Source organism: Rhopalosiphum maidis, chromosome 1 (assembly GCF_003676215.2).
Source record: "Rhopalosiphum maidis isolate BTI-1 chromosome 1, ASM367621v3, whole genome shotgun sequence".
Taxonomy (NCBI): domain Eukaryota; kingdom Metazoa; phylum Arthropoda; class Insecta; order Hemiptera; family Aphididae; genus Rhopalosiphum; species Rhopalosiphum maidis.
The window spans coordinates 26,494,952-26,512,812 of record NC_040877.1 but is presented as its reverse complement, the minus strand read 5'-3'; the positions used below and the strand labels follow the sequence as shown (position 1 = coordinate 26,512,812).

General features: G+C 25.6%; 1 protein-coding gene across 1 annotated transcript; it reads right to left on the bottom strand.

Moving 5' to 3' along the window:
• Positions 1 to 1,146: 1,146 nt before the first annotated feature.
• On the bottom strand, positions 1,147 to 8,256 carry LOC113548854. Its single transcript, XM_026949941.1, has 3 exons — positions 8,045 to 8,256; positions 2,696 to 2,924; positions 1,147 to 1,621 (listed from the first exon to the last, which is right to left on the bottom strand). Exons 1-3 carry the CDS (start codon positions 8,183 to 8,185, stop codon positions 1,257 to 1,259), a joined length of 735 nt encoding a protein of 244 aa, XP_026805742.1. The 5' UTR covers positions 8,186 to 8,256; the 3' UTR covers positions 1,147 to 1,256.
• Positions 8,257 to 17,861: the final 9,605 nt, after the last annotated feature.

Below are 17,861 nucleotides of genomic sequence, written 5' to 3'. Positions count from 1 at the left end.
CTAGTATTAATGATCCATTGATATTATTATACGCACACAGACACACGCGCGCGCGCTTGTCGGGACCACACGTAATGTATATACATATATGTGTTGTATATATAAACAGGTAGGTACAAGTATATAAGTTTATAATACGCACTGGTTCAGTTCACTTTGCGCGTACGTTATTAGCATGCCATTGATTAGCGTTCTGTGTGTGTGTGTGTGTGTGTGTATTATATATATAAAATATAATGTGTACAGATCAAACAAACGAGATCGCCGCGCGCGTTCGTGGCCCTCGCCTCTTCGGTGTAAAATAATTACTATCATTATAATAATATCGTACGGGTACATCCGTCGTTTTTTCGATAAAACCGTCGACCAGATTTCTCATTATTCTACAATTTATATGAGATATTGTTATCGGAACGTTTCGATCGGAAACGCCGAAAAAAGTCATTTCATCATATTGTCATACATTATCGACTTCAAACATTATATGACACTATATCGTTATAAATAATACATTATTATGTGTTACGTGTCATTACAAACAATACAATATTATAAGTAAGTCAAAATACTCAGTCGCGAGAAGGAAAAGCGCAAGCGACTATTTTATTCGTTCAGATTGTATTCATAATAAAATATTATATTGTTTGTATTGCTATGACAAGAGTCCATTGTTATTAAAAGCGAATAAACGAAATGTATATATTAAATTTTAATATTCAAATAGTTTGTACTTATGTATATAAGTAATGTTTCAAACGGTCTAATTATTTTCATTACAATAAAAAGACGCACGTCATAAATAATTCAAATTTTTGGGCTAGTAAGTGAAAACTAAAAGTAATAATGTGTTTGCATTTGAAAGAATGTATAATTGCACGTTGAGGTTAGCCTAACCTATATACCTACCTACCTACCTACCTACCTACCTACCTCATATTATTAATAAAATATGCAACTATACCTATTATACAGCAGTATACTACTGAGGCCGTAAAAAATATTCTCGTCGCGGAGAAACGAAGAGTTTGAAAAGTATAAGTTTTCGACCGCTGTAAATTATAACATTGTTATTATGCCGACGCGGTTAACTGTAAAAAATATCAACAAAACGCAAGTTTTTGAATATAAATAAATAATATGCAAATGTCTAGACATAATAATTATGTGTATCGATCACGTTTTATGTATACTTAATTTTACTAAAATATGTTAAAGCAAATCGATATTAATGCGTTTACAATATACAGTATCAGTAATTATTGGTTATTGGTATCGATTTCGGTTTGCTGCTTATTGCTTCGGTCGTTGTGCAACATAGGATGCTTGAAAATGTTACTCCCAGACCCGGTCTTCTTGTCGCCGGCCGTTTTCGTACCGTAGTACAACGGGATGACGGCAGGACTGCAATCGTCCTGAACCATAGGGAATGTGTACTCGAGCTGGACGCCGTACTTGGGCAATTTATCGTGCACGTAACTGCGCACGTTTACCGGCACCGTCCTGTCCCTGGACAACAGGATGCTAGACAAGTATCGCGGGCTGGACGGTTTCTCGGCGCAGTGCAAAAGCACCGCCCACGTGTCCTTACAGTCCAGCACGAACGTGTTGTAAACGCCTTCGTCTAAAAAATCACAAAACGGTCGCGTTTAAGTTAATTTTTATCACTACGAAAACTCGATTCGTCTGCAATTGAGTACAACAAAAGTATACTTAGACGTAAACATGTATAGCAGTTTAATAGTTTATTATTCAAGTTCATAATATTGATTATAAGCACAATTGTAGCGCAATTAAGATATTTAGTCATCACAAACATGTATTATTTATTTTTAATAATTAAATACAAATACGAGATTTCATCTATGATATTTGAAGTAACATATTATTATGTTAAAACGTAATTAACAGTTTATAGTGAATATGATAAGATTTTACAATATTACAAATTTAATTTTAATATGAAAGCATATAGGAAAGATGCAGGTTGCTTAATTACTTAGGTGTTTTTAGGCGATTTGTGGTGGCTGAACTCAAGTCTATTGGAACATATGAGTAGATAATCGTATTAAAACACGCAGAACTGTAGAATGAGAAAATGTTTTAAAATTGACCAAATATTATAATGTGGGAGATTAGGTAGAAACAATTCGGTTCTGAAAAAATTCATCAAGAAATTTCATTATATCATTATGTCAAGCGTACGCCTACACTAAGCAAGGGTTTTCAGTTCAAACGCTTCAGCAATTAGATAATAGTCATGAAGTGTTTGATATTATATTCCTTGAACGAATCCAACAAACTTTGAAAATGTACGATATACGTATTACAATTCGATTGGGGTAACAACTGTATAACTTACATACAAAATAAAAAATAATTATGAATTAATGCAAATTAATTCTCATAATTATTGGCTATTGCTGTTCTTACGACATTTCCGATTAGAATCAATTAAAACAATTAATAATTGCTTCTCGGTATCTATTACGTAACATAAATTAAATTAAATATAACTTAAAGTTTCAACTAAATTTTAACTTTGCAAAGTTATGCAACTCATGACTAGGCATAACTGTAGTGTATATACTATTATTATGTAACACTATAATATGTTATAGACGGGCGCACGTATTTTAAAACAAACTATTATGATATCATATAATATTGTGTTATGTGATATCACAATGTGCCATACATGGTGTTTCCATGTGAACCCAATGACCGGGATGCTCGAAGCTTGGTATATTCCACGTGATGTTGCCGGTCAGCATCTCGTTGTCTGGGTCGTCCGCATAGCTGTACGTAAAGTCCATGGAAATCTCCGGCGTGTCCGGCGATAGATTGAACGTCGATCTCATGCATCTATAGATCTCCACCTCTTCCGAACTTGCGTAGTACTCTATCACGTTCCACGCGCCTTTAATCTGAAAATCACATTTCGTTTCGCTTATTATAGGTGTATTATCATTAATTTATCATGAACATTTTGACATAGCATGCGGTACCATCAATGTAACGATGTTTATTTTCTGATTATTTTAGACCACCTATAATACTTGTACATAGACGTTCAATAATAATAATCGTATCATAGATACCTACGCATGTATGTATGTATGCCTTTTAAAGGTAGTGTTTAAGTCATTTAAGGTCTGAGATATTTCATAAGAACGCGCAACTTTGAATTTTTTATCACAAATATCGATTATAATAAATATTAATAAATAATAATAATAATGCATTGAGTGTTGTTGTCGGCATATTTAAATATAAAAGTGTATAATGTGTTACTGTAATGTAATTACTCTGTATTTACATATGTATAATATTGTATTATTTAAAGTATTTTTTATATTTTTTATCGATGTAAAATAATTTTAAATACTTTTACAATATCAAAGAAAACAATCACGCATGACTTTGAGGTAACATTCGCGTGTTTATTTTACACTATCGCAAAAAAGACCGACTAAATACAAATTTATTTCATGATACAACAAATTCAAATTTGTAATATTTAGATTCCTTTTTGTTTTTTGAGGCATATTTCTTTATTTTTGGACTTTTGTGCTCATTTTTTTTTTTAAACAATATTAATTATTAAAAAAATATTATTATATAATTTGAATTTTAAAGGCACTTATACAATGCACATTGCCGCGTGTATCTACACAAGAACGCCGCGTACAAAATTAATTGAAATCAATTAAATTCAGTAATCGATCAATATAATTGACTATTATCTAATTAAAATGTAAGTTAGTTTCATTTAGATAAAATATTTATTTGTTTTTTTTTTTTTGAGAATATCTAATACGAAATATATCTAAATTAGATAATTATATAATCTTATTTTAAATGCTATTAATTATATTAATATTTATGGATTAAAGTTTTTTACAAAAAGGTAAGTGTATATTTTAGCTCTACCTGTAAAGTTGTAACAAACGTCCGAAAAAATAAAGCTTATTTAAAAAAACAAAATATTATTAAAACATAGAAATATTTCACGAAACATTTCAAGCACTAATTATATAGGTAATGGTAGTATGGTACATGTAGTTTTTTCCATATGCGGTAACTGAATTGGCGAAGTATATATAAGAGTGTAAGCATTTGCGTAAAATAATAAGATCATCGACTAAGACGTTATTTTAAGTGAAATTTAAGCTTCCTACTCTTTCTAGATTGAAATACCTAGTTAAGCCTATGAGTGTATGATGTCTATGTGTGTGTACCTATATAGTAAGAGTGGGGTGGGGGGGTACTACAATTATTTCGAAATTTCTTACTTAGGTATCTCTAAACGGTTTTTCAATCAATGTTGAATTAAGAATATTGCAGTTCATATGAAAACTATACACCTATAAATAACTTACATGCACATTTATTATTATTATTTAACACCACAATTTGTTAGAGCGGATTGAGGAAAAAATAAGAAGAGGGTTGAAAGATGTAAGTATATTAAAATATGTAGTGGTCAGTGGAATGATTTCCCACAGTCCCATTTTGACCCATGTGTACTATATGTATACGATGATAACATTTGACTGCACAGTGCACACGCCATATAATCAGTAACAGCTGTATGAACATTTGAATATCGAATTACGTATTAAACTGGTACACACACACACACACACACACACACACAAACGTTCATCAAATGTGATATATATTTTGAATTCACTTACATAATATTATATCGTACATTTGTTTTAAATAATTGTCTAATACGATTTTTTAATATAACACAAACCACATGTGCGGAAACATATTTAAAACCTATAAATTATACCATATTATTATTATCTATTTTTTTTTCCTTATTATTTATAATACTTTAAAATTTTAATAAATTGATAAATGGTGACTGATAACTAAAGTCCGTATTTAAAGACCCTGTGAAATTCCTCTTCAATACAATAATGACCTTAAAAAATTGTTCAAATTTATTTTTATAGGCACGCAACTGCGTAAGTGTTAGAGAAACTTGTGGTTTAGCTTTCAGCATTTTGACCCTTCTTTATCTTAGCTAAAGTAACAATAAAACATAAAATAAATACCAAACTTATAGGCACGCACAATAAATGAACTGTATAGGAATACTGGAAATATATGCGATCGCGATGTATTTACCAACTAAAAAATTAGTTGTAATTTTATTCGAGTCTCAGTAAAATATCTGTTAAACGATACGAATTTTGTACTTGGAATGCATTATTCTAGAACACCCAAAAATAATACGATTTGCATAATAATCCGGGCTTGACTGATAACACTATCATACATTATTTAATATTTATATTTGTGGTGCTATTTTATCATTTATTAGCCTTATTAATCTCTTATTGTATAATTATTATACATATACGATATACCCAATACAAATTATATAGATATACACAGTGATTATTTTAACAATAAACACTCAAAGCTTCAAAAATTATTTAAGTTTTGTGTACTAATATAAATTAGTCATTACAAAATAATACTTTATCATTTTTTGTATTTTGATAGTACATATTTTTAATTCTATATTTATATTGTGTTCTGAGAATATAAAATGGAAGAATTATGTTTGTAGTTTTAACTTTCGCATATAATAATAGTTTTAAAATAAGTAGAGAGCATAATAAATGTTAGGTATATTGTTAAAATTGCGTGTCTATATTTTTAAAAACTGTTTCCAATTGTTCCATTTTTAAGTGTATAATTTTCTTATATTATTATTATTATTAATATATAATTAATAAGTTCGTTATTGTATTTTATATACATAATAGTTAACATTTTATCATTTTCGTTAATATTCATTAAATTTAAAAAAAAAGTTTTTTAGATTATAAGCAGAGCGATAAATGTATTGATATACATTGATGTGTGTGTATGTGTGTGTGTGCTTTTATGTATGTGTAATTCATATAGTTATACTACTTAGTATAAGTAATTTATAATATTTACATGTAGTTGATAAAATGCTTCAATGTTCAACACTTCAACACTGAGGTTAATTTTAGTAAAAAATTAAATGTTGTTTCTACCTTAAAGAGTACAAAATTAAAAATGCCTAGTACTTTTTTTTATAGGTAATTTGAAAAAATAAACAAAAAATTAAATAAAAACAAACGAGAATTTCTGCTCTAAGATCATTTCTTTATTTTGTTATAATTCAAAAATGAATAACCGTAGAAACTTTAAAATGTTACCAACTTTTTATATGATCATTTTTTATTATGTACGATATATGGTATAATTTTTGATTTTTTTTATAAATGTTGATTAAAAATTATTTGCTTGGTAGAAATATTTATAAACTTACTACAAAACTCCTCATAAATTGTTAAATTCAATTTAAAATTATCAAATATTTATTTTTATAGTATTTTTTAGTTACTATTTTATAGTTAGAAATTCATAAAAAATGTTGTATTTATACCTAACATTTGAAAAATGAACACAAAATTCTTAACATTTTTAAATCTGTAATTGGAAAAATTTTCCATCGGTAAGTCAAATAAATTTTTGATGACCGTTTGAATTTGAAATTTTTATGACAATAGATACTTACCCTTATAAGTACTATTTCTTTCCTTACGATTTTTGTTTTATTTTATTATTAAACAAATAATCCTAAATATTTGAATATTTAACCAAATGTTCATTTAGTATAATTTTCTAAACATGTCGACACTTTTTAAGCATTTAATGGCATGAGTATTCATTGATTTTTTAGTTTTTTTTTTCTATAGATTTCAATAAAAAAAAAATGTTTGATGGTTAAAATGTCTTAAGCATTTAATACTAGATCTTACATAAATTATATTATTAAAAATACAAAACACAATTTTTTTTTATACATGAGTATTTGAAGTTCAAATTTTTACAACATTTATTAACTACAAAACTTATAATCTACAAGTATTTTGTAGTAAAGAGTTTATGAAATCTTTAATTTTTATAGCTAAGGTTTGAAACTTTGAAAGTTTAATATAATATTTCTCATTAGTATTTTATTATACTGGAGCTAAAAATTATTTTTTATATGCAATTGAAGAAATTTAATTTTGAATAAAATTTCTTGTTTTAATAATGATTAACAATGTTAATTATTTCGTCATAAATAAAAAACATTATTCACGGGAAATTACAGCTTTGATGTATATTATATTATTATGAATTTTACTATGCGCTATGAAATTTTCGATTTATTTTAAGATATTATCTATTCATACTATGAATTTACTTTTACTATTTAACGGTATTTACAAAAATATATTATTACATTTTGAGTTATTTAAGCTGATATGATGTTGTTTAAATACATATTATGGTAATATTAAGTATTAATAATATAATAAATACAATATCTTCGGAAAATATTATATCAACCTACAGTAATACTAAAAGTAATATAAATACCTATTTAATATCATATCAAATATAGATCTTATATTAATAGCTATATCAAAAAAACATATTATTATAAAATATATTAGTGACATAGGTTGACACTTTAGTCTTAAAAGACCACAACTCCACTTAGAATCGTTTTTCAAACAACATCATTCAATTCAAATGTAACAATAAACCATTTGACGCCTAATGTACAGAGCGATACTTGCTTACCTTTTTTTATTTGTTTTTTATACTGTAACAACAGTCTATAGTTTTAATCAAATAAAATATTTTAAAGTCCTCTTCACTATGTCACTGATATAATAATATTAAACCTAATTAAAAGTTAATATCGAATTAAATCTTGCAAGCAATAATATATTATTCTAAAATATGCATATGAATATATTATGTAATTTGTAGTAAGAAAAATATATCATGAAACAATGTTTTTATTTTTAATAAATAGGCACTATAAGACAGACTTACTATATTATTTAATGTTGAAAATGTTCAAAGAATATTATTATCATTGGATAATACTTACTGTACTTGGATACATTTTATTTTATATTATAATATTATATTTATTAATGATGAATGGGAATACTATATCATTTATCATATATTATATAGTTCTCACTGCGTCTAGATCACAATTGCTCCTGGCCCTGACTTCTGGACACTTCATCTCGTCATTTTTCAACAGCTTATAACACAACGTCGAGCGGCTAAAACCGATAATAATATAGAATAAAACTTTTACCACTTTAAAACACGCCATAATAATATTATACAGCGATGAATAAAATGCACTTATTAAATTGTATAATTCGTGAATAAACTGGTTCAACAACGGAGAACGTGTCGCTTTGGTGGTACATATTTTTTATCAGTTATCTCCTGATATCCGGTATTCAAATGCGTATAATAATAGTAAATAATAACGTCGGGTCGATAAAAACAAATATTTATCACTATGTCCACATAAAAATGTCGACATTTCGTGTAGGTAAGCGATCAAAGTTTTCAGTCGCACAGATTGTAATATGTCATAATTTTTCAACAACACTTCTGAAAACGTATAGGTACGTGTTGACCTAGTTTTCGCGGTGCCTTAAAATAAGAACTGGAAACGAACAGGATGAAATTAATGGTATTTGTCTATGAATATTATTGGTGTGTATGTGTATGTTATTTTTTCGGGAGGCCTCTTTAAAAAAAACTGGTTCTGCGTTGATCATTAATTGGAATACTCGTTTAGAGCACGGGGACGGCTGTGATATATTTTTTTTATTTAAAGTTTATTCCAGCTCATTGATATCGTAGTCGCAGGCAACAGGTTAGGTTAAATGTCCATTAATATTAATATCTTGCTATTATTTAGTATATTATTATTACTTGCCAGTAATGCACGCTACATCCATATTGCTGCGATTCGTGGTACAAATAAAATAATATCTAATATCGTAATATTATATACGTTTAAGTACAGATGTTTGACGATAAGCTGCGCTGATTTAGGCTCAAAGAATAACTACAGTCAACGCACCAGAATATGTGCGTGACTCGGAGAAAGCTCAGGAACGTTTTAAACATGTGTGTGTGTGTGTGTGTGTGTGTGTGTGTGTGTGTGTGTGTGTGTGTGTGTGTGTGTGTGTGTGTGTGTGTGTGTGCGTGCGTGTGTGTGTGTGTGCGTGTGTGCACGAGAAGTTTTATTATGTGAAGGCAGTCCCCGAATAATATAATGTAATATATGTATATGAACATAGTATAGTAGACAAGAGGTCACCACTGAGATGTAGACAAATAGTCTCATCAATTCGAGATTGTTACGGAATAATAAATATAATAATTAATGTTGGTGGTTACGACGACGGTTCGATAATTTATTAATATTATTATTGTAAAATTATAATAATATATATTTTTATAGTTATATTAATCATTTCATATTTTTATGAATTAGGGAAATGTATACTGATCACTTCCGGAAATAAATTTTAATGATTTAAACCTCATAATATTAAGTTGAGCGTCAATGTATATTTTTTTTTATCACCAAGACGACAATAACATAAATGTTTTAATTGAAATTAATTTTTAGATATCTAATTATTGTCATACGATAACACTATTATTTAAGATAATGGGATTAATCAGTAATTCTAAAATGCTAAAAAATATACTATGTCGATTTTTAAAAAACAGTTGATTTAGATGTGAAAAATGTTTAAAAGTTTATACCTATACAACATTCTATGACATTAAAATTCACATAAATAGGCAATTATAGTAATTATAGTATATTATCACTGGTTTTAATTGCATGGATGCAAATTGAACTGACATTAATGAGATAAGCATAAACTATGGATTTTGTATTCTGAAGTAAGTTCCTATGGTACTTAGTAGATAGGTACGAATTAATATCTACCTAATATTATATCTAAAATAGTATGTAATTAATAATGATTAAGTCAGTAGATACTAAGGTTGCCTCATGTTGTTTCAACAGTTTTTTTAATTATATTACGAAAATCAAAAGTAACAATGTTTGTATTAGCTTGTAAATTTTTTACACGAAATGTAAATAATACCTTAAATACCTATGTACAATACATATGTTTTACTTAAAAAGATTTTTTTGCAACTTATAAAATTTAAATCAATAATATACTATATTTTACATATTATTGTTTACTTGGCATCGACATATCAGATTAATTTCTTAAATTAATATTAATAGATATTGTCAATACGTTTGTCTGTTTAGTGTTTATAAAGCTAAACAAAAATATTTTTTAATCTATAAATATAAAATGTAAACATTTTCGTTAGGTAGGTAATACTAGGGAAACAATGCATTCATTTAATATCATATAAGTCTCATTAATGAGCCCATTTGAACTTGCTCGTACTTCAAAAAAAATTATTATTATTATTATTTTAAAAATCAATCAGTGTAATGTCTTGTTTCTGTTATGACTTGTTAATGTGGAAACTATATAAAAAATGAAGTAAAAATAGTTTCAATAAGAATTATATTTAAATATTTTTATAATTTTTTGGTTTATTTTATTTTAAAGAAAACAAACTTAATTTTATTTATATTAATTCAGTACTCTATTTTAGTGGATGGATTCTTTTGTGCATTCTTTATAATATTAAATATTTTAAAAAATATTTTATTTTATTATTTAATTAACTAATATCTGTATAAAAAGAGCCATACAACAATACATTGTAATATCAGATTCATGCTTTCTAAATAATTCTTGCCATTTTTAATAATAAATGAAAAATAAAAATAAAGAACTTTTTAAAAGTACGGCTATACTTAGACTCGATACTAACCTAGCAATAAAAGTATAACATGAAAACTTCTAAGCATATTTCTATCCGAAAAAGAGTTCATAGAAAAAAGAAATTAAGTTTTTTAATATTTTTGTAATTTATCTATAAAAAGAAAGGTTTTAAAATATATTTGTTTAATTATTGAATTTTATATTATTATCATGTTGATAACAAAGTCAATTTTGTATAAATTAAGCAACCATATTATAATATATAGTAATATTTATTATAAATATTAAATGAGTATAAAAACTACAAAACTATTAATTTATCGTAATACATCAATACCATATATATTATATTAAATATAAATATTTTTTCATTTAAGTTGCCAAGACGTATTTTAAGGGAAGTGGCCAAACTACTACAATTATGTCCTACTTTCTCAATGATTCTACTAAGGATGCAAGAATGTTCCGAGTAATTTATCCTCTTTCTTTTTTACTAAAATTGTATTTCAACTAAATTGCATGTTAACAACAATTAGATTAAATTATTTTTTTTAATAAGATCACTTTAATTAATTACTACAGTTGCTTAATGTGTTTCACAGTACTCCTTATTTGTTTATTAAAATTTAACTGCTTGTCGCTTATGTTGTTATTTATTCTAAAATGTATCACTAAAAATCACAGTCGTATTTTTATAAAAAAAATAAGACATTTATTTTGATTATAATAAAGGTCATTAAGAATATTTAGGTATCAATAAAAAAATTCTCATAGCATTATCGTAATAATATCTATATTTATATATCTATTATTCATTTAAAGGATACAATAATATTGGTAAGTTAGTAATAAATTAATATTTAGAATAAAATAGTTAATGAAATAAAATATAAATACATGATACTATGATAGATATAATAAAAATTGTAGAAAATATTCTTATACAGTTTTAATTTAAAATTCAAAAGGATTATTTTGGTTTAGTATTTTACACGCGTGATTGCTAAATGATGCTTAAAATTTATCGAATTCTTCCAATAATCTGATTTCATGCACCTTATAAGAATAAAATTAGGATTATAAATAATACAAATATTATATATATATAAATATATGTGTGTGTGTGTGTGTGTGTGTGTGTGTGTGTGTGTGTGTGTGTGTGTGTGCATATGATATACTAGAATGGATAGATTAGGAACAAAAATTAAATTAATTAAAATTAATTTTGATATAAAATTGATCCACTAGGTACTGATAAATCAGGTCTTTTGTAAATTATTTATTAATATGCTAGTAGTTATTGTAACTAAAATAAATATAACTATAGTTGCAAACTAAAAGCGATGTAAATTTGACGTGAGTAAGTTCTATACGTTTATAGGTAAAAACGATTTTATTAAAAAATAATGGACCTACAAATTTAAAAATAACTGTTGCAAGCAAATTGAGAAATTATAGTTTAATTTTTAATATGTATTTTGTTTAAAATGTAAATAATAAAAAGACTTGGTAAAATCGCGTTTTCTTTAAATTACCCACAGGCCACAATAATTTAAAAATTAATTTTTTGACTTGTCGGTGTTCCACGATATTTATAGTTCTGAGTGGTAACTAATTGCGTTCGGTGGTAAAAATTTCTTCCGAATTGCAGCCCAGATTTTTTTTAGCTTATATACAAGTTTCAGCCCAAATTTTATTAATCACACATTGTTTAAATATACAATTTTATATTACAAATTTTAATTTTTCCCATTTTCAGCAATAATTTTTTTTAACATTTGTGGAAACGAAATGTATATATCCATCGATAACATATAAACTACGATTTTCCGCACTATACATTTCGTTTTCGTTTCATTAGCCATTAGAAAAAAAGTAAGACACAAACAATATTAGAACTGAAATCTGTAAGCGGTGAAACGTTCTCGGTGCTAGAAAAGCTACGACTAAGATGTTCTTGGCATTTTGGTATCTACGTTGTACTGTCGTTATTAAACAGTCAACAAGTTATCAGTTGAGATGAAATATCATCATATTATCTCGATATAATGTTATAAACCTATAATATTATGACTGCTGACTGTAGTTATTATAGAATGAGGAACGGTAATAATATATAGGATGAGCAGACGTGGACAAAAATTAATCGTACCGCAATTCCGATTAGACCTTTTTTCATATGTATTTTACGAATACAGGAATGCAACTAGTATGCAGTCAAAGTTCTAGACATGCCCCTCCCCCCCAAAAAAAAAAACGACAGCTATAGTAATATTATCATATATTTTACTATAATATATTTATTATGTCTATATAGTGATATCGATTTACAATTCTTCGAAGAATATTTATTTTTTATTATAAATATGTTTTAAAAGCGGCCAACAGATGTATACAATGATGTTTAGACATGTTTGTCGTATATTCATAGTCTACGATTATAATTTATGTACCTACGCAAATCCAAACATATTTTAGCCGATTATAACAAAAATTATTTAGGTATTTATTTTAGACTCATTAGGTGTGTACCATATACGAATAGAAACAATGTATAAGCGTTTCCATATAAATATCGAGTGATTTTCCTTAAATTGTTTCCGTTTTTTATATTAAATAAACGTTGAGTCTAAAATTGATTACTAATAGAAATATTACAATATTATAACTACCTACATTTTATGTTAAAGCACTAAAATATTCTAAGGAAAAGTGAATTCTTTTTAGTTCATCGTGATTATAGAAACATTCATAACATACATTTTTTATTCATGAATGTGGACCATAGGTAATAGTTATAGTATAAACATATATAATAATGTATACAGTGGCATGATTATCGAAGATAAACAACTCTGTTTAATTAATATTCTCTTTATCGATCGGTTTAAAATTGTTTATAATTTATAACTCCACATTATATTTTCTTTAATTTAAAAGAACATATTTTACAATGAATAAATATAAAAATATTCACATAAAATATTACACGATATACCTATAATATAAATTCGAATTTGGTTACCGTAGAGTTATTAGTTTTTATCGTCGGTTATAATAAAATACCATCTAAAAACTATATACCCTAATTATTTAGAAATTCAATTACACTAATACAAAACATTTTTAATCCCGTGTATTTCATACACACCTGCAACGCACTATTTTTCTAAACGTAAATAAATCGATCTTATAGCGCGATCATTTGGTTGTTATTAAATTTTTTAAAGTTTATGAAACTTACATAATAAATACGTATAACTTATACGTACTTACAAGAAAATAAAAATTAAAAACATTGACGGTTTAAAATAATAAAATGATATGAATTGTCGAGGTTACAAATCTATCATAACACTGCAGGTACCTGATTTAGATAAGCATCCAAATAGTAAATACAATGCCTTTACGTAAAAAAAATTATTTTTCATAACATCGGAAGAAAGCTAAGTTATTTAAAGGCTAATAAAACAATTATATTTAACTACTTATTTGAAAATCTTAAATTGTAGCCTTTTAGTCATTACTTAACTTATAGAAAATTAATCATGTAATTATTAAACTTATATCTTGTTTTTTTTTCTTTTACTTTATCTTATTTTATCTATTTTGTTCTCTTTTTATATATTTATTTTAAGTTGTAAGCAAGTAACTCATTTTACCCACCACAAGTTATGCTTAGTGGGGTAAATTAATTTAAATGTATTGTATTGTAAATTGTATTTTAATTTGTTCTGTTTTAATTTTATTTTCTTAATAAAAAAATAATAAAATTATGTTAACTTAATACAAACTCTATAGGAACCCATGAAGCCGTATTTGTAATCGTATGTCATAAAAATCACAACCTTTAGGTAAATCAATACATAGGGTTTTGTAAATTTATCTACAGTCTAATAACATATTATGTATACCATTTACGTTAACTTGATATTTAAAATAATATTAAAATACTGACATGTATCACGAATTCATGACTATTCCATGACCATTATTTACAACTATACAATTATAAGGTATACTATTTATTGAATATTTAAAATATTTTATGAAATGTTAATGATTATAGCTTTTGAGCGGAGCAATATAGCGTATATTACATAATATGAGTGTATTTTTTTTCCATATTGTTCATAAATCTTCAACTTTAAATGTGGTGTCTGGTAGGAAATTGGATCTACTTGGTACTTTGGGGGAGAGGTCAGAAATTATAATATGACTAAAGAAATTGATAATACTTTATAAAATAATCAAAACTAATTGAATCGTTGTGATATTGTGGTTCAAAAATATATAACAGTAGAGACCTTTACATTTTTACCAAATATTTATACTAGCATTTTCTAGATGAGATATGACTTTAAAAAAAGTTTGTATCTTCTGGTAAAAATACATTTTAAATTTTAGACATTTTATTTAGTTATTCTTCGCTTTATTATATATGATTATTATTATTTATTTATTTATTTTTTTTTTTTTGTAAATAAAATACTAAAGTAGCTTTATAATTTAATACAACATTCGTCATAGCTTACTCTTACAGAAATTAAAAAAAAAATATATTGTCATAATTTTTTTATAATCGTGTGTTCAAATATTGACAAAACTATCACGGAGATTTAAAAATTATTTTTTAGTTAAAAGTTCATACCTATTTTGATTTGATAATAAATCAAGAAAATCCACATGATTTTGTTTTTACTGGAATTAAAAAAAAACTTAACATGTAGCCTCGTATATTTTTGATGAATGATTAAAGTTAAAAATTTGCTGACATTGAATATTCACACGTAAAATAATAAATTAAAAGTATTTTTGTCATTTTGTTGTAGTTAAAAAAAAAATGATTGTACATTTAAAACAATACACCGACGTTTCTCCACCTTTTAAGTATCAAAATACCCTCAAAAATAAGTATAAAATATGATACTTATTACATATTTATTGTTATTATTATTAATTATAAACAATAATATTTTAATATATTAGGTAATGTAATCACTATAATCTATTTTACTAGAATTATAAATAGGAAAATATATAAAATATCTTTAGAAACTTATGACAGTGCATCTATGCTCAGAATCGTTTTTCATCTATAATAATAATATATCATTGCACTCAAATTTAAATTAGCCATTACCAAATTACGTGGAATAAAGTGAGTTGTTATTTTAATGAATACCTACCTACGTTGTGTTAGTATCTACATAATAATTACTATAATATTTTATTTAATATTTATAATAATTATCAATTTTCACGGAATATCTACCATCTACGTAGGCAATTATTAATAATTATCATATAAATATTAAGAACATTATAAAAAAGATCAGAGTTTAATTATTATTGTGATCAATAGTATTATGTAAACAAGCGTATAGCCTAAAGTACTTGAACCATTCGAAGGTTTCTTACGGAATAAAACGAAAATAATAATATCAATATTATTTTGCATAGTACGTAATTGCTCTCTAGTAGATAAATATCTAACTACAACATGAAACTTGTTTTATTTTCACTTTTTTATTACTAGGTTACAGCATGTATAGGATTACTAAAGTATTTGATTCAGTGACATATACATTTAATATTATACCTATATTTAAATACTAAAGCAGTCAATTATGACTAAAGTGGTGTTTAAGTTATTATGTTATTTTTTTTAGTTTACATTCAGAGCAAATTAGAGAGTAAGTAAAATTTCGGTACTTTTACAAGTTAATTGTTGAAGTTTTATTTGGAGAGTTTTCTAAACAATGATCAAAGTAAAAAAAAATATTGATCTTTTATGCAGTCGTTTTTACAAAAACGTAATCTTTGTTTTTGAGAACACATTTCTGCTTCTAAAAACCTCTAAAAATTTCAGCTTTAATTTCTTTTCACTAGCACAATACTATATACCTAATTATTTTCCTCTTATAAGAAAATGAACATGAATTAACGATCTTCGCAAATTATGAAATAAACAATAATAGCTATGTAACATTTAACAACCCAACTAACATATTATATTCTGATTGTGCTACAAAAATTATCTAGTTGTTTAAGTTATTATTGATGATGACACTCATACTTTTTAAAAATAAATTAAATTGCATATTTTTCACATTATATATATTTTTTTATTATTGTTTCTGTGTTTATGTTATAAAGTTTGTTTGAATATATCAGTAGTACACCAAGAATACAAATGTATAATAATTGAAACAACAAATATTTATAATATATAATATTTTGATTAAGGAAAAATTCCCTTAAAAAAAGTATTTAAAAAGAAAACAATTTTAATTTATTGCTACAATATTAAATTATATCATTTCGACATTATGATGATAGTTTTAGTAATTTGTAAAAAATAATATTATAATATTTCAAGGGATTTTTTTTAACTAGTGTGAATTGATTTGATTTGTGTTCAAATTTATACATATTGCGATTGAGTAAAAAATACTCAACGATATTAGTAATAATTATACATAATATACATTATACATACAAGGTACACGTAAATGTCTAGGTAAAAAATACAAATACAATAAAATAAACAAATTAACTTATAAAAAAACATAGTTGAACATAGTTACAAACAATTTACTGAGTACAAAATAAAATAAAATAGTTGATGGGATTATTGTCTTTGCAGTGCATTTAACTGGTAATTAGATCTTCAATTGTCAATATTGTCTCCCGTAGAATAAAATAAAATACGATTGAATTATTTTATTATTATTATATTTTGTGATTATCACAAAAACAAACGTCGTGTCTGCCAAAATCATACATTGTACATTGAAATTTTAAATAAAGAGTGACGTATACTTAAGAACTGTAGGTATTACATTAAATCATCTATTTACAGCCCCGCAAGTATAATTAAACCTTTGTAGTAGGAACCTAAACGTTCATTTAAATACAAATTAATGTTCAATGTACTACTACTAATACCTATATAGTATATAATATGTATTGATCGTAGTAGTTAAAAATAAAACAAAAAATTAAACAGTAGGTACCTACTGTAATAATAATAATAGGTAGGTAGTCTTAAAAATTTTCAAATATAATTTCACCAAAAGTATTAATTATATAATCTTTAAAATTTAAAACATTATTAATGATTAATGTTATATAATATATAATTATACG

Excerpts from the sequence above, each read along its gene's own strand:
- LOC113548854 (XM_026949941.1), bottom strand. The coding sequence starts at position 8,185 with ATGGCGTGTTTTAAAGTGGTAAAAGTTTTATTCTATATTATTATCGGT. Across the intron at positions 2,925-8,044 it reads GCAATTGTGATCTAGACGCA|ATTAAAGGCGCGTGGAACGT; the intron begins GTGAGAACTATA and ends TGTGATTTTCAG. Across the intron at positions 1,622-2,695 it reads GGTTCACATGGAAACACCAT|ACGAAGGCGTTTACAACACG; the intron begins GTATGGCACATT and ends GTGATTTTTTAG.